The sequence below is a fragment of the Epinephelus lanceolatus genome, chromosome 18 (genome assembly GCF_041903045.1).
Source record: "Epinephelus lanceolatus isolate andai-2023 chromosome 18, ASM4190304v1, whole genome shotgun sequence".
Classification (NCBI taxonomy): Eukaryota; Metazoa; Chordata; class Actinopteri; order Perciformes; family Serranidae; genus Epinephelus; species Epinephelus lanceolatus.
The window spans coordinates 22,796,335-22,822,951 of record NC_135751.1 but is presented as its reverse complement, the minus strand read 5'-3'; the positions used below and the strand labels follow the sequence as shown (position 1 = coordinate 22,822,951).

General features: G+C 45.4%; 1 protein-coding gene across 12 annotated transcripts in view; it reads right to left on the bottom strand.

Moving 5' to 3' along the window:
* bahcc1a (BAH domain and coiled-coil containing 1a) overlaps positions 1-26,020 on the bottom strand; it is a 76,650-nt gene extending 50,630 nt beyond the window's left edge. For all 12 annotated transcript variants that reach the window (XM_033644327.2, XM_033644333.2, XM_033644331.2 and 9 more), the window contains exons 1-2: positions 25,787-26,020; positions 22,457-22,780 (exon numbers count right to left, since the gene is read on the bottom strand). In XM_033644327.2, the coding sequence (XP_033500218.2) occupies positions 22,457-22,628 (172 nt within the window). In that variant the 5' untranslated portion in view covers positions 22,629-22,780; positions 25,787-26,020. The remainder of the gene's footprint in view (positions 1-22,456; positions 22,781-25,786) is intronic.
* Positions 26,021-26,617: the final 597 nt, after the last annotated feature.

Below are 26,617 nucleotides of genomic sequence, written 5' to 3'. Positions count from 1 at the left end.
ATAAAGAAATTCTTCACGAGCTGATGTCATCTTGTTGTCACCGTAGAAAAAATGTTGGAAACAGAATATTCAGACAAAGTCAAAAGCCAGAGGTTTTTGCTCACAGGGATTACTTTAACATGTGTTTACTTCATTATTTGAAACATTGTACATTATGTGATAGAGAACAAGAAAATGCATAATAGGTCCCCTATAAGAGTAAAGCGCAGGGTAGGGCATGTGGGGCAGGTTTAATGATACTAATAGTTTAGAAAGAGCACTGGAAACTGGACAAGAGTAGCTGGCACAATAATGATTGGTAAAAAAAAAAGGTAGGGTTTGTTAGGTTCGGGCTTGTCTTGTGGACCTGTGTTTAGGTGCACTACTCGCTGTGATCCGTGTGAAAGTGCAGTTAGTGTGCTGAGTCATTGGCCTCATCTGCGCAGAACAAGCAGACATTCCAGGCTGGGACACAGGAGGTGGGAGGACAGATTCGAAACAGCAGCAGGACCAGGCCAGGACAAATGAGCTCAAGGCCCATTACCTTCCTTTTACACCCACCCACACATGCACACTCACATTCCCTACTCCCACAACACAGATTTAATAGCACACACAAGAAAAAGCTATGTCACAACACAAAATCACCAAACTCTGTTTTCAATTTCTCTCATTCTATTTTTTCTCAGAGAGAACTTAAACACTCATGACGTAACAGGATGTGCACATTACACTAGGCCAAGGGTGTTTTCTCTCCAAGCACCACCTTGTTATTTCAATCAGCATTTTACTTTGTTAAATCCCCCTCCACGCTACCTCATAAAGCAATTGCTTTTTTGGAGGGTTCAGATAAAATGTAAGTGTTTCTTATGGAATGGCCTGACATTTTGCTGAGCGCTTGCAGGGCCAGAAGCACTTTGTTCTTTGTATACAGGGCAGCTACACACTCCTCAAGGAGAACCATTTGTTATCTGTCCAAACTTTGGTGAGTGTGCTTGTTAACTGACCCATTGTTACATGAGGGCGTTTCAGGGCCGTTTGCTGCGTTCCGGCTCTTTATTCCTGAGGCATGAAATTGTGATTACCATAGTGGGGCACATCCATCTCGTTCTCTCATCCACACACGCACGCTAAACATCCGCATTTGTATTTTGCTTTCTCTCTCCTTTTCTCTTCCCCTCTCTAGTTGTCTCTGTCTTCCTCTCTCATGATATACACACACACACACAGAAACACACCCAAACACAAAAAGAGCCGCCCACAGCTGCGTCAGGCCATCTCTCTAACAATCCAATCTGTTTTCTTTCCCATGATGTTTCCCATTGGCACAGGGAGGAGAAAATCAGATTTACTCCCCCACAGGGCCCATGCAGTTGCACTGATATGGAAAATGATTTCAGTGCTGCTTGAGCCCATAAACATTATTTTGGTCTCCCCTGTTAATGACACATTTCTTCCCAGCATTGTGGATCTCACAGAGGAAGAGATGAGTGTAAGGGGGGGCTGAAGAAGAAGAAGGGAGGAGGAGGAAGAGAGGAAGGGGGGGAGGAATCCTCCAGGGCCTCACATACAACAGGGGAGTCCTTCACCCCTCAAACTGCATCCTGACATCCAAGACTTTTCTCACCCTCTTCCTTACACACAAACACACGCACACACACACACACACACACTAATCAACCATGCAGGAACTTAAATTATCACAGCCTTCAAATAAAGCCCAAAAAAATCAGAGCACAAAGATATCCCCGCTGGAAAACGAGCAGAGTCAAAGAGGGATTTCTCACCTCTCTCTCTCTCTATCTAGCTGTCAGCCTGATTCCAAACGCACTGCATTTGGCTCCGGGGCTCAAAGCAGCCCCACTACAATTGTGTCATACAGCCCACATATCTTTTATTGGTGGTAGCAGCCAATATAGCAACCAACCCCCTCCCCTCCCCCCCTCCTCCTCTTGAACACAGGGATAAAATTTGTACTTTTAGTGGTAAGTTACAAACACTCTCTGCCCGAGGCATATTGTCAACGAGAGGAGCACGCCATAGCCTCGAGTCCTAAACACAAGTCATTTAATATGATGGTGTTAAAAAGAGACTCCAACAGGCCAATAGCGAGGCACTAAACCTCCCATTTGGCATCCATTAAAACCCATCTGCAGGACCAAATAGAGTGGGGGCGAACAGGAAATGGCCGCGTTAGATATGACTAAAAACTGTCCTCCACTTTTGAACATTCTCTCACAGGTCTCTCACTCTCCAGATCCAAAAATGGGATTTTCATGGTTCTCCTGTTCCACTGGAAACATCACGTGGAATGCTCTGGATCTGGTTTGTTTTACAGCTGATGACTGATCTGTCTAAATCCATTGGTTTTATGCTCTGGCCAAGGGGATGGATGGGTGACTAACGGCGGCTTGCGTGCCATGTTTCAGCCGACGCAGCCAGAGCTCAGCCAGCCAGGTCACGGACACAGACATGCCTGGTAGTGGGAAAAGGCAGATTAAAACAAGTGCTCAGCACTATTCTCTCTAATTAGTCCCCTGTTAACTTTTGAACTTAATTGGTTAATTGAGATGTGGTTAGACTGGGCAGGTTTCCCCTCCCTCAGGGTGACCATACGGCTCCAGTGTTTCAGCCTGGCACTGCCTGGCACAGGAGGTGGCTGCCTCTCTCTCTCGCTCACTCTTTCTCTTTCTGTTTTCTAGCATCCCACCGCTCCAGTGACGAGGAGTAATGATGCCGCACAGGAGGCAGTAAAACTGTGTTTTGCGAGTGTGTTTTAGCAGAGATTGTGCCCATGCACTGCACATATGCTTGTGCCACATCAAAGCAGCTCTTTGACTACCCAGTCCTGGGTGGTCTAAACCTCTCTTCTCTCAACCAGCAGTGCTGGATAGATAGGCTTCGAAAAAGTGGAGTGTGGATGTGGGTGGATGTTACCTCACCACAGGCGAGTGTGTTCTGTGGAACTCAGAAGTCAGTTTGCTTTGGAGGAGACATGAACAGCGTGAGGATGGAGAATAAAAGTGCGGTGCAGTACATACACAGATAAACACACACACACAACCCCATAGGCGTCACATTGCTCGAGTCTCCCCATCTCCTCTGGTTGATGTATAATGATACCCACAACACCACATAAATCTGCAAGCAGCTCGACTCATTGGGGCAGATTTTGCCTGCTGTCTTCCCTTTTTCACTTTCATCCCCTCTTCTCCCTTTGCTCCTTCGAGCCCCATCACTCATTCCCCTTCTCGTTTTTCCCTTTCCATCCTCACACCCTCTCCATCATCCCTCCATCACTCTCCCTCCTTCCCCCTGCTGCTCAGCTCCATATTTCTGTCCTCCCTCATCACCTCGCTCTCTTCCCTCAGTTGCCGTCATCCGCGTGCTTCAAAATGCAAACACTTTCTCTTCATTTTTTTGGGTTTTTAAAAACCGCTTTCCCTCCCACTCCCTCATCCCACTTGCGCTCTGTTTCTCTGCTCTTGTTCGTCCATCAGTTTTCCGGAGGCCTGGGAGGGTAATGAACGTCTTGTTTTATGGGGAGTCACAGGTTCACCCCTCCCTCCGTCAGAACCGCCCATAAATCAGTGTCCCAGCATTCAACTGGCAACCAGGGCTCGTAGGAATGTCCTGTTCTCTCTTGTCCTCCCATCCTCTCTTCCTCCCTCTTCCATCTGTGGCCCGGCGCCTCCTTTAGGTCACAGAGAGCAGTGCTGGGCACGAGGGGCCTGGTTGAAGAGACTGCTTTGCTGCTGTCCTCTGAGTTCTCTTGGATTGGCCTGTAATATGATAAAGTCCTGGAGTGATGTGTGTGAGAGAAACAGAAGGCAGCTCCCTGCTCTGGCTTCTCTCTGTCTGATGTAGCCTGTCAGAGGCGCAGAGACAGAACAGTGCAGATAACAGAGCTGAGAGCCGCCGCGTCAGCCCACCAGCCCAAGGTCTTTTTGCAGCCCTGAATATAATTTGCTGCTGGTTCACAAGGGGAACAAAGGAGAAATGTTTAATTCTTGTAGCGTTGGCCAAGACAAATGCAAGCGTTTTTGTTCTGATAACCTACAGACAAGGGGAGGGATGGCACCTTGGTAGCCAAGGCCAAACAATATACAGTATTACCTTGTAAAGAACACACTGTATAATATGCCGGCGTCTCCTTGACTTCTGTTGTTGCAAAACATCTTAGCCAGGAGGACAATACTCCAGTTGGCCAAAACAGATAACCACCTTCTTTCCCACTGTAGCAGGCTACACTTTCAAGTGTGTACAAGGTCAGCCAAATCACACAGTAAATTCTTTTATGAAATGCATCTGACAAACTGAGCTTTAAACTTGAGTTATGTCTCCCGACTGCTGACACTGGTCATCCATGGAATGCCGCTGCCGGGGCCTGCTCAACATCTGCAGCAACACACTTGAGCAGAGATGAGTAAAATTAGGAGCATTTCCTGCAATCTGTACAGAGAAGAGAAGGTCACCCTCACCCAAACATGAGCAGATGAAGTGTAACATAGAGCAGGGCAGCCATAAAAAGCCTCTCCTCTCCCTTCTCCAGCTGGTTAGCTTGATGTAGGCTTTAACAGCTAGGAGTAGCAAAGGCACAATCCAAGGTCAAACCAGGGAGACGGAGGGGAGGGATATCATCTTGATCAACTGCTCATGGCTTGTCTGTCTGGTTGGTTGGCTGCACGGCTACCAGTGCAGTCGTCTATCTCCTTTGCGGTGATCACATCGAGTCTGCTGGACAGGTGGGCGTGCCGGACGGTCACGTGTCATCCCAGCTCATTCTGTATTTGCCTGCAGGTTGCATTCGGAGAGGAGGAGGGAGGCCTAGTGGGGGTTACAGGAGGCTTGCAGCATCTGATCGAAGTTAACAGATGTGCTGCAGCTGCTCGTTTTGTTTGGAATAACACATCCTCAAACACACACAAATACAGACTCGCTGAAAAGGCACACAAAAATAACCACTATATATACATGTTAGCAGGATGGAAATTAAAATCATATATTTTCCAACTGCTCAATAGCACCACTGGCAGTGTTTTGGGTCTCAAATAAAAACCTTACATCCCAGAGTAACCATTAAAATGACTTTGAACAGTGTGCCTATGAGTGCACATGTTGGCTTTTCTTATTTTTCTTTAATATACGCTTGGCTCTGCTGGCCATAAAACATGTCAGCACCTTCGTGTTGGGCCAGCAAGCCTCAAGCAATGTGGCAGGCCTGACCAGTGAAATGATTTGGGGAATCTGTGGAAGGAAGACAGCGAGTCATGGTTGCGGAGTTAAAGGGAGGAGGAGGTAGCGCAGAGAAACCTCAGCTGGGTGTCCTCATATCCACGGGAGAGCAACAGCTTTCAGCAGGTTATCACAACGCCAGTGTGAGCCAAGCTCAGTCTAAACCTGGCAGAGGCCATAATGGAGAGGAAGGGGGAGGCGGAGGGGGACGGGGAGAGACAGGGAAGGAGAATAAAGAAGAGTTATTAGGGTGATGTGAGGCAATGAGGGGAAGAAGGCCTACCGAAATGTTTTGACACAGAAAAACAGCAAATGTGACACAGGTACTTAAACAGGGGTTTGAAAAGCAAACTGCTGCCATCTTTCTCTCTGTAGCCCCTCGCTTCCCTTTCTTTCTCTCTGCTCAGCTCAACACACAAGTGATAGCTGCAGCCGCAACTTCCACAAACTGCTCGTTCACTTAAAAGCCCGACGGCAGAGCTCGTCTCATGACTGTCAGGCTGGCCTTTATTCTTTGCCAGGTTGAGCAGCGCGAGCAGAGTCCAGGTCCTTCACCCAGATTACTGACATCCTAAACACCCCATTATTTTCATGAGCTCACATGAACGCCAGGCAGTCTGGTAGCATGAACAGCCCACGCCGGGACCGCAATTTCATTATACTACTGCTGTACAGCCCTGCTTTATCAGTTAGACATTGTTATGTGACATATTGATCAGAGGCACACCATCAGGAGAGGCAAACCAAGCAAATGTTTGGGGCCCCCCAAAAACATTTTGGAAAAGGGGCCCTTGATGGCCATTCATATGGGCAAATTATGCAATGACAATTATAAACCCCCTTAAACCTCCCATAAAGACACTGTACAGGACCAGCCCTGCCCTAAAAGTCTTAGTCTTTTAAGCCCTGTTTCAACCAAGGTGTAAACGCTAGGGTGAAGGGTTACTTTAGGTTCCAGAGGTACCATACCAAAAATGTTTGGTGGAAACGGGGCTTTAGTTTCCACTATATGCCCTCACCTTGTCTGACATCCATAGTAACATTACCTGTCGCTGCTCTGATCTCTGTGGCTGTCTGTGAAACTGAAGGCCATATGATTCATGATGTTAAGGTTGGCTAGTCTTGACTGTTGTTGGATATAATGCCATACAACACAGTAGCTACGATGCTAAGTTATGATACTGATTTGTTTATGTTGTACATTGCAAATATGCCCCAAGCTGGATTCCTGGCTGTCTGAATGCCTTCAATTTGAACAACTGCTAATATTAGCTCAACGATTCTTAAACTGTGTTAGGCTTGCTTACCTTTCTTTTGAAAGAAATAAGTCAAAATCTGTTTTTTTTCTCAGTTTGCTTTCTTTGCCTTTCCTTTCTTTCTTTTATTTTTTGGAACTACGATTTTCCTTTCTTGGGGAAATACATGACAGTGTTAAGTTGGTGCTCCAGCAGCATTTAGCAGGCATTCAATTTGCTCTTGCTGCATTTGAAGACGAATTCTAGTCATGGGTGGACTAAACCATTTTGCACCTTTTGAAAGGAGTGAGATAGGCCTCAATGTTTAGTCTCTCAACTCATTTATTTAGCCTATTCTAATTTGTTATGGCACTAATTACTTACAAAAATTAAAAAGAAAACTTCAAAACCTCCCCTCTTTGGGTAATTAGTCCCACTTTCCCCCCATTTTGACACCCCTGTACATACTTTAGGTGCAACCATCAGCACAATGAAATAAGTGTACCTCTCTGGTCACCAGAAATGAAAGAAAAAACAAGAAGAGGAGGAAAAAAATGACACCAGGAGGTGTTGGGGGGGCCTCGATGGGCTTCTTTGCCTCGGGCCCTCCCAGAGTCCAGGATCACCACTGATATTGATGCCAGCATCAGCAGCAGCTCTACCATATGACACATTCCCTCACGGCCGGTGTGTGTGTGTGTGTGTGTGTGTTCTTTGTAGAGTGTGGTTTCTATCTCCTTACTGTATTTGTTCTGGCACAGTGTTCTATTGTGGGGCTGGGCTTTGCACTCCTCAGATAAGCGAGCAGTTATGTCAACACTGGGTGCTGTGAAGGAGCCGCCTGGTCGTGTTGACATTCTACAACACTGCTTATTTACTCTGACCACAGAGTTCAGCCATCATCTAGCCTCTAATGCACTAATGACCGGAGGCCTCCCGGGGTGGAGCCCCCTCCTGGCTCTGGCCGGTACTGGCTCTCTCTCAGCTTGTCAGGTGAGAAGAAAGATGAGGGGGTTGGGGATAACTAATGGCTTTGAAAAACCCTGAGTTTAAAGCAGACTGCCAGCAGATTCCGGAAAAAAGGTTGACGAAATGCTTCTCACAATACACACAAGCCCTTGTCGACGCAGGCAGCATGAGTCTGCATATTGAGCTGAGCAGCCCTATCAGTAAAGAGCCAGTGGAGCAATCCATGCATAATTAGGGAAGGGGGGAGGGGGTTAATTGACTTCTTTGAGAAAGATCCTGATTTCTATCAGCCAGTCCCATAATCATGTGAGCCAGGGCTCTCATTAAGTCCCCTCCCTCATTTATCTCTCTTCCCCTCTAACCCTTTACCCTCTCCCTCCCTCGCCTCTCTCCTCCCCCGCTTTGAAAAAGGGTGAAACCCCCCAACCGCTCCCGCTGTGTCCTCAGCGGGCCAGGAAGGGGTGAGGCAGATTTATAGCCAGCACCTGAGTGAGTAAGGTGCACACTGGCACATAAACAAACGAAGAGTGCACATTCACGTGCACACACTAAGGCTCCAGACTGCAGTTGACCTGAGTGTGACCCCGGTGCCGTAATGTACTGGGTAGCAGGTATTAGCAGCAAACCTGTGTGTCCCTGGGGCCACAAATGTTCTCCACATGCACAAAAAGTGTTGCACACAAGATTCAGACCTGATGGGGTTTTTTTTTATTTCCTACAATAATGCTCAAACCACAGTGCAGCGGGAACAGCACCATAACAAGTGCTTTGAATTATTTACAGGCAGAAAGTATACACTGCCTAATGACACGCATCCTTACCACAAACAAAATACATTATGCTGGCATGTCAACACCTATGAATATTTACTAAAACATATCCACTAAGACAAGCCTTTTGTACCACATGGTTTTAACCAGATACCAAAAAAAAACAGCTCCCTCCTGGCTGCCTTCCTTTTCTCTTCTCCTTTCTCCCTTCCTCTGCGTTCTTTGGAAGCAGTGGAAGATTTGGGGAGAAGCCGAATTCCATCGAGAGCGAAAAAAGGATGACGTGGAGAAAAGAGATGAAAAGTGACAAATGGGAGATTTCCTTCACAAGCTCATAAATCAGAAGACGTGGGCAGGGGCAGTATGAGGCCTCCCTCAAAAACTTTTTTTCCCCCCTTTCACAGCCAGAGTTAACCACCCCTCTCCCTTTACATGCACGCAAACACACACCTACACAAACATATGTGCATAATCACACACACAAGAACACACACTGTCTCCCAGATGGTGTGTGCTGGAATGGCATCCCCCTATTGCTCTCCACCAATCTGGTTGTGGCGCAGTGGCCTGCCTGACTGGCACAGAAACACGTCTCATAAAATCACTTACAGTTAGGAGTGGTGCGGGCTTCAAAGCAGCACGCTGTCAAACCAGCCCTGTTAAAGGGTCCGAGCACACGTGCTGAAATAAATCCTGCTCATTCTGTCACATAAAAATACACAGGGTGGAGGGCTGGGGGTGGAGGGCTGGGTGGTACAGCTGCTGCTACAGGTAAGCGGGACAGACAGACGAGGGAAGACGAGGGAAATGAGCTCTTCAGAGCATTTGCTATATGCACACAGTAGGGTGCCACACACTGGGTGAGGATGTGGAAGTGCAGAGCGCAGAGGCACCCCGCTGGGTTTGGAGGTATCTGCTGAGTTGGTGCGGAGCAAAAGGAATGAGCAATGGGAGCAGCCGTCAGCAGTCCCTTTTTCAACTCCAGTGTTTGTGCGGGTGAATATGAATCGTTGTGTATGTGAGATTAAAAAGCACTGTTAGACTGGACATATGTGAGCTATGGACGGAAGGAAGGCGGCGACTACGCCCTGGTTGGAGAGCGGAGAAGGCTCAGTCAGTGCTGAGAAACTTGAGCCCCGCACAGGATGGTCCCAGAGACTGCCGAATTGATGGAGATCCAAAAGGACTTAGGATCTGCTTTCATTCTGAATGTTCACCATCTGCTTGGCTGGAAAGAGAAGCCACGGAGCGGGAGAAAACTCTGTCAACTGACAGATGAGACAGTGAGCGTAAAAGTGTGTGTATGTGTGTCGTTTGTGTGTGTACTTGTGCAGACAGTGTGTCAGTATTGATCCTCAAAGCATCTCCACTTTCTGAAAGGAGATCTGTCAAATGGGGATACACACATTTACACACACACACACACACACACACACACACACACACCCCCACCAAAAAAAGAAAAAAAGGCGTTAATACATTACGGACCTCATAGATTTCTCTAAAATAACAGACATCTGCAGCACCATCACATGTTCCAGTATGCCTGAACATCCTCTCCCTCCCACACAGCTGCAAAGTTTACTCCATCTCCACCATGCCAGTGGTATTGATCCAGCCTGTTTCCATTTCTACAGTGGCGCCCCCAGAAATTTTTCATAGGGGTGGCCAGATGGGGCCACTGAAAATCTTGGGATGACATTTTGAGTCCTGTCTTAATGTGTTACGTATGTGTATCCACATGTTAGGTGATTCATTGTTCTTCAAACAGGCCATTTGTTCAGCTTTAGTTTGAAGGAGTACTATAACTGTAAGGAATGGACTTGCGCTTGTTCAGTCCCTTTCTAATTTTTTCCGACCATTCAAAGCACTTTTAAGGCCTTGACACAGAGTCGACAGTCTACTGTCGTCAATGTGGGGTCATAGGTGAAGGTCTTTCGTCCTAGTCAACCTGGTGTGTGCCCCTCATCAGCCCTGGTTTGCTATTTTTTTGGCCAATTCAACATGTTGAATCAACAACGGTGAAGGTGGAGCCCGCCTGTTACCCTGATTGGCAGTTCAGCTGAGCACACAAGAGGAGAAACAGAAGTGAGGAAAGTAAACAAACAGCTAAAGCCAAGAGGGCGTGAGATCAAAACAAACTTGTTACTGCCTTTAGCAGAAACGTTTTGTGTATGGCAAATATGCTCTATTCATTCAGTATTGGATTGTGTTGTTGATGTGCTAACTGGCTAACTGGAATCAACACAGTCTTCCAGTTTCCCTTTCTAAATGACGAATACACACTGCTGCAGTCTGCTGGTGTGGAGAGTTATTTCCTCGCACACAGGTGGAGAACGTACATGCTGGTTGGCCGTCTGCTGTAGTCTTTGCAGTGTGTTCCCGAGAAACTCTTTGACTGAGACACAGGCATCATGAGGTGTTGGTGTGTCTGGGCCTTCAACCATTCACACACACCGGGAGCAATTTGGGATTCAGTATCTTGCTCAAGGGTACTTTGACATGTGGACTGGAGGAGCCTGGGGATCATGGACTAGTGGACAACCCACTCTACCTCCTGAGTCACAGCCACCCCAAGGAACAAAACATTTACTGGGAGAGTCTTCAAGTTTAGGAGCAATTTGTTTGGCAGTTTTAATTTTAATTTAATTTTAGCCCCCTTCCCAAATGCCTTAGGTTGTCTAGTTTTACAAGATACCAGCTTAAAAAATGAGGGTGCCGCAGCCTCTTAAAGACTTAATATCAGTTTCCAATTATTTTTGCCAAGGGGTGGGGGTGTGCGTCAATTGTATCAGGAGGGCCATGGCTTCCTCTTGGAGACGTGACTGCAGCTCTAGTCCGGTAAAGCCCCGTTACCAAGGATGACCACTTCTCTCCTCATACTTCACTGCTCTGTTACACATTAGCCAGGAAGGTACAGACCTTCCACATCACCAAAATAAACTGAACACATGTCCTGTTTTGTTTCCTAACAACCACACAGGAATCCACATCTGTACAACCAAGTCCATTTATGATCCCTCAGCAGCCATGGTCTACTGCTGACCTCCAAAAGCCCTCGCATATTAAAAATGTCTCCTGTAGGTCTCTCGTGAAATCCCCCGAGCAGCCCTTCGGCCCATCCATGACCCATGGCTAACCCGGGGAGTAATCAGCAGAGATGCACACAACAAAATTCCTGTTACTGTGTTGAAAGTTCTCTCCCTGACCTCCTGACCCCACACAGAAACCACAATGATGTCTGTATTCCTTCTGTCTAGTTAAAAGAGAGATAACATGGGCCTGAGGGCCTGGTGAAGAAACAGCAGATACACTCCCATAACTGTCATCCCATATGCTGGGATTGCGACGTGATTTACAGCACTCGCCGGCAAAAACAGTAAACCGCAGCTTCTAGCAAACGGGGGCATCCGCACACCTGAGAACAAGCTGTTCCGCCAAAAAAAAAAAAAAAAAAAAAAAAGTAATTAAAATTATGAGGTGAAAAATGAACACAGCTTCTTAAAATTCTTACCTGATTACTTATGCAACAGATTTACAGTATAATGCTGTATAAATCCATCTGTGTGTGTTATTATTCTGATTACTGTCACAGATATATCGGCTAATCAACGTTTTAATTGAAGCAGGTGGATTTACTACATCCCCCAACAGCCCCGTGCAGAAATGGAGAAGAGAGAGATGGATGGAATATAAAACGCCCAGGGCTGAGGTAGAATTAGGCACCTGCATCAGCCCCCCGTCCACCCCCACATGCTGCCCTCTCAGCTGCCTGCCACTCTGTTTCCTCTCTCACTCCTTTTATACAATCTCTCCACCACACAGCTCCTTTGATTGCTCTTTCCCGTGGGCATACACACACACACGAACACAACACATGCATACACAAAAACTCAAACGCACAAAAAAAGAAAAAAAACCCCACACTTCTTCTGTACTGTTCAGAGACAGTTGCGCCAGCTGAGTTTTGATTTGGAAAGAAAAGTTGCCTCCGCTACAAATAACGACAGGCACTCAAAAAACAAGCAGAGCACAGCTATCACACGGAAAACACACGCACAAACCCGCACGCACGTATGCAAGCAAAATGCATAACTCACAAAAACATGCAAAAAGCACAGGAAACCACTCAAAGAAGCAAGTTTAATCACAGATACACACAGGCAGCCACCCACACACAGCAAACACACACACACACACGTGCGTCCACACACCCTCCCATTATGCTGTATAACCAAAAGGCATTCAGCCATTTCAGCAGCGTTCTGAGAGCCAGCCAAGTGAGAGGTCTGTCAGTGCATTAGCCAGCATGTAATCATAGCCCAACCTCACTGCAATTAGAAGTGGTTCTAATTCTTCGCTGGAAACACTGCCTTCTCCCACCGCTAATAGTTTACTTTACTCCAACAGCTGACAGACCCAACCCTGCCTCCCCGCCTCGGCTTCCTAAACACACACACACATACACACACACACAGACACACCCACAGCTGTAGCTCGTCTGTCAGTATGGGAGATCAAAATGGATCCTGGGAATAGTCCCCAGCCATGTCCCACTTGTGCCACATCAATCCCATGAGTCTTTAGGCTTTGCCACAGTTCACCTATGCGGTGGAGCTCTGTGACTAAAGGCCTCCTCTCTGCCTTCCCTCTCCGCTGCCTTCGAGGAAAAAAAATATCTCCCATTTTACCAAACATGACAGAGAGAAATGACAGCCAAATCATGAAACAATTGCAAAAATAAAAACTCGAGAGCTCCTCAAGGCTCTCTGTAGATGAGGCAGGCGTGTGAGGGGAGGGTGGCCAGATAGCACTGGGGAAACGTTAGCTAATGAAGACTGAGGAAGAGGGAGCACTCCCTATACCGATGGTATTGCTATTAGCCTGTGAGCCGGTGCACTTGGGTGTCACTTCAAAGCATTCCCCACTATTAATCAGAGACTATCCAGCCCTCCAGCAAGGGCCCCGCTGGCTGTGCCGCTAACTACCCCCCTCAACATCAACACAATGGAGCCATCATTACGGCCGTTACGCTACGCCTCGGCCAGACAGCGCACCTTTATCTCAGCATATACGTTACATACTCACGGCCAATTAATTTACCTGCCATGTCTCCGAATAAAGGGTGGAGTGGGTGGTGGCGGTGGGGTGTATGCAAGCACACATTTCCATTCTGTAGTGGTTTATGTATTTGGGTGGGGGATGGGAAGCAGGAGCACCTGGCTCAGGTTGCATCCAGCGGGCTGTGCATTTGGCTTCGGGGGCTCTTTATGAAAGCACCTGCAAGAGGCTGCAACCTGTCTGGCCTGGACCCACAGGCCCAACCCTGCCCTGATCTGGCTCTCACCTGGCAACCCCGGGCGGGCCGACAGGGCTGACAGCTTCCTACCTCCAGGCCCCCCTGGCCAACAACAGCCACTCAGCTGGATATCAGCCACCAAGCTTGAGGATTAACTACCACACTGGCCCTGTCTCTTTAATACGAGATACATTTTATACAGTGCTAATCCTTAACATCAACTCTTTCTTCATTTGTTTTGACTCTCATGATGGACAGCACTTTCTGCCAGGTCGAGGCGAGAGCCCACGGGGCAGGGGCAAAGGAATTATTCTCTTTTTCCTTTTCTTATTGTAAACTGAATGTATCAGCGAGGCTAATGGGGAAACTGCATCGCCTTGTTTGCCCGTGCTCGCTTCTCGTAAATTTGCACATTCATGTTACATGAGGATAAGAGAATACGATACAAGACCCCCCCCCCCCCCCCCTCTGTCTCCTGTTGTACTGTACTGAGAGCCTGCAGACTGTAGCAGCGCTGAGGGGATGAGATAACCGTTCACCATTGTGAGAAAAGGCTGTCAAAGCTTTGTCTCTGTCTCTCTCTCTCTCTCTCTCTCTCTCTCGTAAGAATATGAAAAAGCTGGAGCAGTGGTTGCAGAAATAGTCCTGTTTCTATAATTAGATGTAAACAGACGAACCAGACTCTCAAGCTTGCTCTGTCCCACTGGCCCCACGGCCTCCCGGGAAGCGAGATGTGTGAGCGTGTGTGACGTGCCAGTGTGTGTGTGTGTGTGTGTGTGTGTGTGTGTGTGTGTGTGTGCGTCTGCTTGCAATGCACCAGTAAGTGTATGACAGCATGTGACAGTGTGCATCTAGTCTTGCTGTCGCTCTCCTCTTTCTCTCTCTTTCTGTCTGTCTGCCTCTTTCTCGTGCACACACGCGCACACACACACACAAACCCTCTCTGTCCCCTCCCCCACGCTCACTAGAGGGTAGGTCAGTGGCCGTGCACGGCAAGCGGAGAAAGCACGCAGCACCGGCAGACAAACACACATCTGTTGCTGAGGAGCCAGTCATTTGCCCCAGATCCTCAGGACACGTACTGTACCAGAGGAGGCAGTGTAGCCTAGTGGTCACACCAGGCAGAGGGGACAATAAAAAAAAAACTGTAGGACAAGGTGGAGGGCAGAGAGGGACCCACTTTGAGAAACATGGGGAAGAGGGGAGGTGGAGGGGCGGGGGGACTGCAGGGAGGAGCAGACAGGAGTATGGACATGGATCATCAAAGAGTGAACATGCAGACATGAAAGAATTTGTGGTGTAAAACAAGTGATTTGACAAATAAAGCAGAAAGGGGAGGGAGGGAGCAGGATTTTTGTGTTAATCAATGTCAGAAGGAGCACAGGAAACCCATGCGAGAGGGGGAGAAAGAGAGAGCCAGAAAAACGAGGAGAGAGAGCAACAAGTTCCCCTTTGGATTGAGGACTAGGCAGCTGGTTGGATGGTCCCAAGAGACTTATTAAAATGGAATTCCTGATGCTAATCTTTGTTTTCTCACAAAAGGGCTGACACATCCTTGAGAGGCATACTGCATGTATATTTAATGGCAAATCTCTGCATATATTTAGCAGCACACCTCATTGTTTGGTACCGTGTGTCACCACCGCCCGCTGTTCCCACTGACAGTCACAGAAACGTGGGCCGTTGTTTGAGTTTATCTGCTCTCAGTCCTGCCCCTCCACCACATACCATCTACATTTATGCATCATAGTCTGCAATTTGAAAATGAGGAAGCCTAGTATGGAGAAAATATGACATAAAAGACAAGCAAACAAGAACAGAAAGGAAGTGATGTACAGGAACAACTGCCGAGTTTCCCTTTTTATATGAATCCCATACATTAACGATATGTGAGCGCTACAACAGAAACTTCGGCTGGCTCTCTTGTTGAATTTCATCGAGCTGGACAGGCAGCCTGTGCGCTAAACTGGCATGTGACAGATGAAAACTTGTTATTTTCAAAACTCCTCTTATGTGCAGAGAAAAAGTGCACCATTAGAAGAGTGGGGCTGCCACACAATCTGCATCACAAGCACAAAATCCTGCCAGCAGCACTAGCGGCAGATCCAGAAGGGACAGACTCAGACGTTAGAGGGTTAACAATGCACCTGTCTGGGCCTCACAGCCAACCGCAGGGTGCCTTGGCTCTAGTGGGGGGTGTCTGGAGAACACAGCCGAGCACACACACGCACACAGAAAAAAAAACACCCACCCACCCAAACATAACCACACACACGCTCATACAGTATTGTCACTGACCACAAATCCGCTAACAACAATAGGGCAACGGCCCTTTTTTTGTTCTTTTCACTGAACGATTACAATAATAAAATTGAAATTAAAAAACAAGTAATCTGGATTTTCTGCTTGAGCCGTTAATAATGTCTAACAGCTGTCACATGCAATACAGCCATGCGCTGAGGTGGGCCTGGGGCTGCCTGATGAGAGGCAGCCTGATACTGGGAGAGGGAGGGAGGGAGAGCGAGGGGGGGGGGGGGGGGAGGAGAGACAGAAAGAGAGAGAAAAAAGAGCAAAACACAGAGAGAGAGATCCAAATCACAAACAAAACAGCAGTGGTTGACTTTGGGCGAATGTATCAGTCTATTCAGTCTCGCAACAATACATTTTCAGTCCAGCTCCTTTCTTTCTGAAGTTTTGTGTGTGTGCGTTCGTCATGGGAAGTGAACAAAAGACTTCCATAGCCTCGTTGGATTCTTAATGCAACTTCTCACTTCCTCGCGTTGAGTGTAAAAATAGCCGGGAAGGTTTTGAAATCCAATGCCCCGAAATTCGATACAGGAAGGTATTACCCTGCCCGTCACTCTCACCCGTGGGTCTCCTTTGTGTTTGTCCTGTGTGCACGCCCCATGCTTGAGGCAAGGGCTCTGTGGCACCATGCCACACGGTGTAGTGTGGGTGGCGGTCTGTTTGAAGAGCCTGTCTCTGAGGCAGCATGGCCACTCTCTAGCCAAATTCCTCTTACAAAGCCAGACCCCTGCTTTTTTTTCCAACTCAACCTAAGCCTGTATTTTCTGTGGACATGCAGTTTTGCTGATGAGCAAAAAAACTTAAAAGGAAAGAAACAGGAAAAAGGAAATTAAATCACTTATCTGACGTCAAATCTGTCACTTAAGTTACCTGAGTGTGATGAATTCTAGCTGCCGTTACTTATTTTTTGCCGATATTGGACACTTGGTATGATGATCCAGCAGTACCCAAAAATAAATATTGATGCCTTAATCCATTTCTAACCTTGTAACCAAAGGTATTTTTTTAAAAAAAAGCAAGGGACTTACCCTTTCAAAGCAACTGACTGCCCTTGCAAGTCATTTCGGCTTCCAGTGGGAGTGTCAGGGAAGGTGACAGATGGTGGCGGCACTGGGCAAGGTGCTATTTCAGCCAGGTGTACAATGCCAAGCTACACCTTTACTATTCAGGGGGACTCCTGTGACATTGCGTCTGAACCGTGTCATCTCAGAACAATCCACAAACGAGCCCGACAACAGGCCAAGGTTCTCGCTGTGTTTTTGCAGAGCTGGAGCTTGAAGAGAGAGGGAGCGAGCAAGGCTCGAGTCAAATGGAACTTGGCCTAAGACCCACGGCCTGTCACTGTTCTTCCACCACAGTGGCTCCTGGGTACAAATAGCCTTTTAATGTCATATTTAACATGGGTTATTCGGGATATCGGTTTTCTTTTCACTCAGGTGAGGCTCACCTCATGAATGTCCAACCCAATAGCTAGGATAAATATTGGCATTGTATGTTTCTGCAAACCACGATATGTAACATTTGTATGTTATTATGTAGCGGATATGCTGACACTTGGCGCTTCATTATGTTTCAACAATGCTGTGGTTAATGTGTGGTTATGTTTAGGCACAAAACCAGTTGGTTATGGTTAGAGAAAGTTCATGTTTTGGTGCTAGGGTTAGGGTTAGGGTTAGGGTTAGGGTGCCACAGTGAAATGCCACAGATGTCTCGCTAAAATACATCCAGTTTTGGTGGCTCAATCACCGTTGGAAAAGCAGCTAACTTTGCTAATATCAACCAGTGTGTTTCAACAGTGCAAGGTTACAGTGTAGTTATGTTTAGGCATAAAAATAACAAACAAAAAAACAACAACAAATGGTTATAGTTAGGAAAAGATCATATTTTTGCTTAATATATTCTGTTTTGCAGCCACAGTCATGGCTAGAAATACTGCCTATGTCTCGCTAAAAGACATCCAGTCTTTGGTAACACAACTGCCACTGGAAATACAGCCAATGTCTTGCCAAAAGGACAACCGGTACATTTTGACTTTGGTTAATGTGGGGTTATGTTGCAGCACAAAAACCATTTGGTTATGGTTGGGTAAAGATCATGTTTTGGGTTAAAATACTAGGTTTTGCTGATGAAAACACAGCTGAAAATGCAGTGATCTGCAGCGGTCTGTAGCTTGGCAGCCGTCTCCTCTAAGTGTCATGCCATCCACCATCCCCTACACCTCCCGATAACCAGCTCACCTCATATACATGTAATCAGAACTATGTCACTTTAGATATGTTGATATGATGCGTACAAAACATACAAAGGTAACAAATTTGTGGTTTGCAGAAATGTACAATGCCAACATTTTCTCCTGGCAACTGCGCTGGATATGCTCTCACCAAATCTCTCTAATTGTTTGATTTAGAGAGAAACAGCCTTTCATTGGTGCTGGGTGCTGTGCTGCTAAAAAATTATGCTAACATGCAGCTCACTCTAGCCACTGCTCTTGTCTGGGGTTAACAAGGATGGGGGGTAAGTAAAGTCAAAGGGAAACAGGGTACGAACTGTGAGTGCTCACAACACAAGAGGTACAAGGCCAAGAGGAAGAAGAAGCCTCCCTTCCCACAAACAACCCACTCACTGAGGTTTATTCTTTTAAAGACCCTGGTTGTAACCAGCCCTTTGCTAACTCCACCAAACACCTGTGTTTGTCTTTGAAGCGTCTTCTCAACAACCACAGACCCTTGGGATATTCCAGCAATGAGACGTTCAATAAAAGTCTCAGTAAAGTTATTTATTCCCCTTTGGAAAAAAAAATGGGAGAAGGCAGACAGCATAGCTAACCTTTGAAGGGGGAAGCTGCTCGGATATCCAGCTAGGACATAAAAACCAAGGGAATGACAGGGACATCCTACCAGAAAACAATAAAGGGGGTGGAAGGGACTGTTTTTTATCTTTAACAGCAGCCGTAAAACACACACAAAGCTGGGGTCTGCAACAATGGCCCGGGGCAGGGGAGGGTGGCTAAAACAGAGGTGGCAGGAAGACCACCGCTTCCCAGACACAAGGGTCTTCCTGCTGGAAAGAAAGGAGACCGAGAAATGGAGGGGAGGAGAGAGAGGACAGCTTATGGAAAGGGAGACAGGGGAGATGTAAAGGAAGGGGAGGCCGGGCGAGCGAGATGACACAAATATGACCTTTGATTACATGGGGTGTTTAGAGCAGAGCTCAGCCATGGACAGCCTCTGAACCCCTGCTGCTTTCACACAGCCACACCTCAGCCAGAGCGCACTGATCAGAACAATATGGCTGAAAGATGAGCCCCCAGCCATAAATGCCAGCAGTAAAGACAGCTCCACTGTGTCTCCTGCTTTGACACGATCCAACATCTGAATCCAGGCCTCACAGCCAAGTGAAGACTGTCTCCAACTCTGTGCCGCAGCCAGCAGGAGATAAAATTACTATTTCAAAGTCCTTGTAAATGGACTGGCTGAATTAAACCGCATTAGATGAGTTTACAGGTCTGTGTCTCACTGTATCAGCAAACACACACAAAGAGAAGTTGCTCCAATGTCACATTCCCAGAACACAGTGCGAGTGCAAACTATAAATCGACCACCTGACATGCATTACAAATGACTGGCTTGTAGTAGGTGAAGATGGACAGAGGCAAATGCACGCTGACAGAATCTCCACCAGTGCTAAGTTAAAACGCTTCACTGGGCAAAAAGGTAGGCGAGTGTGTCTGTTGTTGCCTGATTGCAACCAAACTCACCAGTGTGCGCACGAGAAAGAAAGGAAATTTCCTCCCAAAAATATGTTGAAATTCTGTAACCCGGCAAGGAACAATGCCAAGGGAGGGTGTCGCAACCGCCATCACTCTTTTCAGCAGCGAGGGTGAAGGGAGCGCTCACAATAAATACCTCTGCAAAGTCAGAGGAGCCCTTTCAAGGAGCCACATCAGAAACCTGCCTCTGAATGCATTTTTACATCAACCCTGAAATATTCATGCTCTTTGTAAAGTATTCATGTGAACCAGTGTGCAAGTTAGTCCCCGGGGGGAAAGTGCAGAGAAAACTGAGGGGATCCAACACACTCAGCAAACAACATGCACAGTTGTGCTAATGTTGCTAGCATACGGGACACTTGAAGGGACACTAATGACCTGCCCTGTCAAGATGAACAGTCTGGGAGCAGTTTGGTCAGACAACCTACGAGCATTTGACTGCTCTTGCAGTGCGGCTGGCCTTTATCCATTTGGGTGAACTGACTTAAAAAAGACAGATTTCATTGATGGCGTAATTAAAAATTATTGAAAATAAATAAATTACAATTAAATAAAAATAAAATTGTGTCACAGTGGTTATAAATTTGCATTGTGGGCTGTTTTGATGAATTACCATCCTAAAAATACATGCCATGAATAATTGTGAATTATGCTTCATGTCTCATCCACCTATTTGCATTCTGACATGCTTGACATTTTCAAATATTATTAAGATAATAAATCAAAGATTGTACATCAGCAGAGCACAATAGCAAAATAATTCTAACAGCGCCCAGAGGGGAATTACATATAATGTGAACTCAAATTATTCTCTATGATAATTCAATAAAAAAAATACCTGAAATGTTAAAGAATTAAGTCATTTCTTCACAGATCTTGAGGATATTAGATAGACTTCTCCCCAGTCACGCCCATGTGTTACTGACGAGGCTTGGGAGAACAATAAACCACCTGTGCTGCTCATTGAACAGTGATGACATTTGGAGGGTAGGTCTTCGTGTTGGTGCAGCAAAGTAATACAAAAGAAACACCAAATCTGGTTTGGGGAGCACCTGTACCCTGTGGCCAGCATTACCCTTCATGCTCTCAACAAAACACCCATAAGAAAAAAAAAAACATACGGACCTAGGCTGTGTGTGTGTGTGTGTGTATGTGTAAGAGAGAGAGGGAGAGAGAGAACTGCCAAAAGCAAACATGAATGGTGAGAGATGAATGGTGAACAGCGCCCATGAATTCTGCTGAATGACTAATTACACCTCATGTTTAGCATGATTTTGCAAATGAATCCTGAATCTTTTTAAACACAATGAATTTGAAAAAATATCTTTGATTAGCCTGCCACAATACAGCCTATACAGCATAAGCATTTAATATTAAAGGGGGGAAAAAAACATAAATAAACAAATAAGATGTAACGCAGAGCACAAAAACACTGTCAGAGGTGACTTTGATGCTGCGTTTATCTGCCCACAACAACCACCTACACTGAGCCCACTTATAATTTTAGCTGATATATGTTACATAAAATAACTTTAAAGGGCTAAATATTCCCTGCTTTCAAGTGACCCAAGATTCCTGGGCTGCTGCATCATAAATGTGTTTTTTTTAGCAGCCAAATTAACATATTTTCAAAGCAAATTGTTTCAGAAGTGTAACTGTTTGATGCAATCAATATGCCACTGCTGAGACTTATTTAAATCTCTTTTGTTTTACATGGGTGGGGGAAAATAAAAGCAGTGTGTTGTGATCCAATCTGCAACAATGCCATGCGATACTTATATCTTCCTTTTTTTATTTGTCTTTTTCTTGATGCAAAATTAAAAAAACACTGCTATATATTTAATTAAATCCAATGCAACATCTACATAAGACCTCAGAAATGCTCATAAATCAAAAACTGAGCATTACCAGCAGCAATGTTTTGTATTTCAGTGGGTTATTGTGCATGTGTCCAACCTTTGTGTTTTAAAAATATATATCAGCTGCTATTCTGTTCAGGAGTCTTTAAGCTGAGTTATAAATTCTGACTGTTCTGTCTGGACATTTGTCATGTTTGTAAAGGTACACATTTAGGTACACAAGATACCCAAGTCACTTGTTAAACCTGATGTATGCACTGTGAACACATTTGCACCCCGACACTTTGGAGCCCAATATAGAAGGAGGATATATTTTTTCTACTATTGCTCCTCTTCCTGCAACCTCCATACACTGTAGACCTGCTTCTTCCTTTGCTTGCTTATATAGCTCTGAGTATATGGCCTTGGGATTTTTTTTTAGGTTGAGCTGTGGCACTGGTGTGACACTTATCAATTTAACGTGAAGTGACAAAATCTCATTTCAGATTCAGCCCCAGAGCCAGTGGGAAACCAGTGCCAGTGTGCTCTGTCCAACTTCCTACGTGCAAACTAAAACAGATCTTAAATGCCATTTTTAAATACCGTGGCATTTACCTAACTTATCAAATGGCTATTTGTTTAAACTAAGATGTCTTTATTACCTTTGAGATGTCTAAGCTATAAATGTTGATTCAGCTTAATCAAAATTCCTGATCGTAGGCCGAGTGTAAATCAAATTTCCACCTGATTTATTAGCTGATATTTGAACAGGGAAACTCTGTCAACAGCCACACCTGAGCAACCATTTATTTAAAAACACAAAGCCCCGTCTATTCTTCGCTTTCGTGCCAAAATAATCTGCTTTGTACTCCAGCACACATGCAGGCCATAGCCTATCATTCACGCTGATAAATGCACAGGCTTTACAGCGCAACATTATGAGAGGAGCATTTGGAACAACAGCCAGCTGTAATGTAGATAAATGCTGATGGAAGCAGTGGCTACATCCTTGTGTGAACAGAATAAAAAGAAACATCCGTGCATGTTTGACTAACCTGAGTGGGGAGCCATTGGTATGTGCGAGGGGTAGTATTTCCCCGGCGTGAAGTGACCGCCATGCTGTACAGAGCCGTGGCCCGAGGGAGCGATCCGAGAGGCGGCTCGGTGCACCAGGGCGCCCCGCTCTGATAAGAGGTGCGCCGGAGCAGCGAAATCCCGTCCTTCCATTCCGAAGAATGTTGAGTAATCCGAAATCCGGATAGGGCAGGTCAGGAAAATCAAATGCAACCCATATAATAATCCTTTCCTTCAGATCTATGTGTTGCATTCAGTCGATCGCAGGCTTCCCCAGCCAAAAACACAGCCCCCGATCATCTTTTCTGTCAAAAGGAGAAAGCAATGTATCATTACCAAGGAAAATAATATAAGGAAAGCCCGGTTAAGAATCACACGATGCAAAAAACACTGACAGTGCAGTAAAATATAAGAGAAGCAAATCATTAGTGCCGCTCCACTGGATTTTGCTGTAATACCTTTCTGTCATATCAAGGTTGCGTTTGCATGTAGCAGAAATCGCCCATTTCGAGTTAAAAGTGGTGGTGCAAAATAAGTCACAGCAGATAGACACGGCCAGCGAGGCGTCCAAAAGCCCACTGAGCCGGGCTCACATGCAGCTCTATTGATCAGCCTGGGATATGGGCCTAATATGCATCATATGGAGAAGAGCACTTCATGTTGCAGACACAAGCACAACGCGCAGATTTACACACTTCTATATATTCTCATATTATTATTTCATCCAAACAATTCCACTACCACGTCAGCAGTTGCCAGCTGTCACTCTCCCTCCCAAAACCATGCAATGCATATTAACATGCAACTTTTTATTATCATTATTCATAATTCAAATCCTGGTTCCTGCAACAATCCCAAAGCAGCTTGTGTTAGAGGAGGAAGTGTGCTGTCCTGCTGGGTGGGCTACATTGATGGAAGCCTACACAGCCTACATCTCAAGGTGAACAACGCTGCCTGCCTTCTCCTGCTCGTCCTATTGTCTCGGATTGATACAGGCTTTTTTTTTCTCCCTGCCTCCATCCAGCTCCCATTACACCTCACACTATTTTCACATTTTGCGCTGCAGTGATCTCATGTAGGCTACAAACTGGCACAAATACACAAAATGTATTATATTTTGCATCATGTGTAAACTATAAAATAGCTTTTGTTTATCATAAAGCTGGCATTTGGGGGGAAAATGCATCATGCATCGATCACTTTGCGCAAGAAGGAGCCTGCTTGGAAAGTTTGGAAACAAATCATAAAGAAGCCTGATATTTAAAAATATAATTAAAATACTGCTCCATAAGAAAGATGCATCAGCTCCTGAAAGACATGGATTCTTTCTCTCTCTCTCTCTCTCTCTCTCTCTCTCTCTCTCTCTGTGTGTGTGTGTGTGTGTGTGTGTGTGTGTGCGTGCGCGCGCCCGTGTGTGTGTGCGCATGTGAATAACTGCACTCTCACTGTCTTCATCTGCCTTGACCTATTTCAGGTCAGGTAATCAAATGGAGTTGTAAATACATTATGGGCTAAATCCTCTGCCATGCCACAAAAATAGCATTATATAGTTGAGGGGGAAAAAAAGAGGGGAAATAAAAAAAAAGCCATTCACATAAAATTAAAAATAAAATGTAATCTCACTGTTTAAATATATATTTTTTATGTAACCAAAACGTGACAGCCCATTTTGTGCCTCAGTGGTGGCTGTATGTAATTAAAAACAAAAGCAGGCAAACAGAAGGCAGCTTTATTTTATAGGTCCAAATGAGTAAATAAATAAATAAATACATGCCTGAATTTTCTCAATACAGTATGTGTGCTTTTACATTATAGATCCACAATTTGGGGGCCCTATGGATTCTCGATGGGGTTGCAGAGGGTAAAATAAAAGCAGATTTTTTTTTACCATAAATTACTTTAAAAAAATAAATTCAAGAATTGTTATAATGGTAGCTATATTCTAATCATATATGCTGTTTCACTCTCAGCACTATTATCTCCCCATGCAGCCAGTTACAGCCGAGCCTCCAATTCAGTGCCACATCAACAACAATAAAAATCCCTCCATACGGAGGTGCCTGGGACTAAAATCTCCTCCACTGACGCCTCTTGAGCTCATGTGTGTACATGCATGTGCGTCCTTTAACGTGGAAACGCTTAAAAAAGCCTTGCTGTTGCATACATGATAGCTGAGACTTCAGTTTGAGGACTGTGTAGAGATCCAAGGTGAATGGCCGCCCGTCAGCAGGATTGCCTTTGTCTCCATACTGAGATAGTGCTTTGCAGTCAGCCATTACCTTCCCCCTCGCCATGCTGTTGCATTCAGCTCACTCTCTATGTCCACTAACAACATCGGGTTAAAATTATTCAGCATGTACGAGGCTGGGGAGACAGTACAGATTTGTAAATGCTCCAAATGTACATTCATGGGAATTTAAATCGCAGTAGCGCACACACACACGGTCGTTTTGTGTCATTTCAGCCTCCAATGTGCGGATTCCCCCCGTCACCAAATACGCGCAATAATTTTTAAAACCCTTCAAATGATCGACGCCCTAATGCAATTCATTAAGCAGCTGTCAATTGCATTTACAGAACCCAATCGAAAGCAGAAACGCGGATGATAAATCACGTTACAGTGTGTAGGTCGCATCGCGCTGCGAGGCAGGCGGCCCTCCGTGACTGAGCTGGCCGGCAGGGAGTGCGCCTCGGCCGGCCTGGGTGCAAACACGCCTCCCGTCCTCTCCATGCAAAATAACCGCTTTGGATTTATTGCAACCGGACTAAAACCATAACCGACACCCCTCTGACAGCTCCACAAAAATATAGACCTACATTTTATTCAACAGTAAATGCTCTTAAATCTTGCCATTTGCAAAAAAATACCCAGCGTGCCACGTTTCTAGTAGAATAATTAAAACAAAAGCACATGCAAATAAGTCGTCCATCGATAATTAAATATTTTATCTTGTTACAAAAATGCTCCTGACGCCAAACTATAATGCAACACTTAAAATTGCTATTAATAATAATATTAGAGATAATATTACTGACACTGATAATTAATATAATAATAACAATTTAAGGTAATTTATTTCTCTGTCAGCTCCCTGCATTAAATCATGGATTTATTCCACATAGGATACACCTCACACATCCTGTTTTGTTATTTTGTAAATTATAGCACTGCACTGTGTATAATGAACAGCATGTCACATATATAGCGTTTTGGATTAAAATACAGCCTGTGTCATCTCACAGCGAGGAAACAGGCCTTAAAATATTTTATTGAATTAAAAAAAAATCAAGTATATAAAATGACTACTTACTGGTATGTTAAATCCTTGCATAACAATAAATTATAAAATCACACAACACAGGGAGGGAAGGAGCAAGGCCAAGTGCGACGCCCATTTAAATCAAAAATCTGAAATAAACCATGTGGCTAAAATGCAATCCTACAGTATGTCCATCTGAGGCTGTGCAGTAGCCTGCTGGTTCAGTCTATGGAAGCAGTGGGACTACGGCTTCCGGCCTGGCTGGATCGCGGCTCGGATCTCCGAGCAGCGGTTTCTCTCCCGGTGAAACTGCGTACCTCGCGTCTCAGGGCAGGGTAAACATGCCCTGCCATTGGTCGGATACCTGCATGTTAATTAGCTCGTGCCGCCCGCCCGGAGATACGGGAGGCACTGATTGGCCGGCAGCGCAGGCCAATGGTGTGCTGACTGGCGATGCTAAACAGAGAGGGACGCGCCAGATTTAAAGCTCGGGATGGTCTCAGGCACTTACAATGGAGCTCAGTGCAGCCTGAGCACAAGTTAAAATGCACAGCAGATGATCAAAAGGTGACAGGCAGTGCTCATCAGAGTGTAAATAACTAACAAAACACAAATAAAACCTTTAAAAAATAATTTGATAGTGCAAGCTTTCAGTAAAACCCAAATTGAACTTATATTTGTTGGATAATGCTCCAGAAATAACAAGATAAGATAAGATAGTGCTTTATTGATCCCAAACTGGGAAATACTTATGTTACAGCAGCAAGCTATCAAACAGTATGTGGACATTAGAATATAGAAATATAAAATATACACAAACATGAATAGTACTAAAAAATATATCAAGATATACTAGAAATATACAGGAATAAAATAAAATAA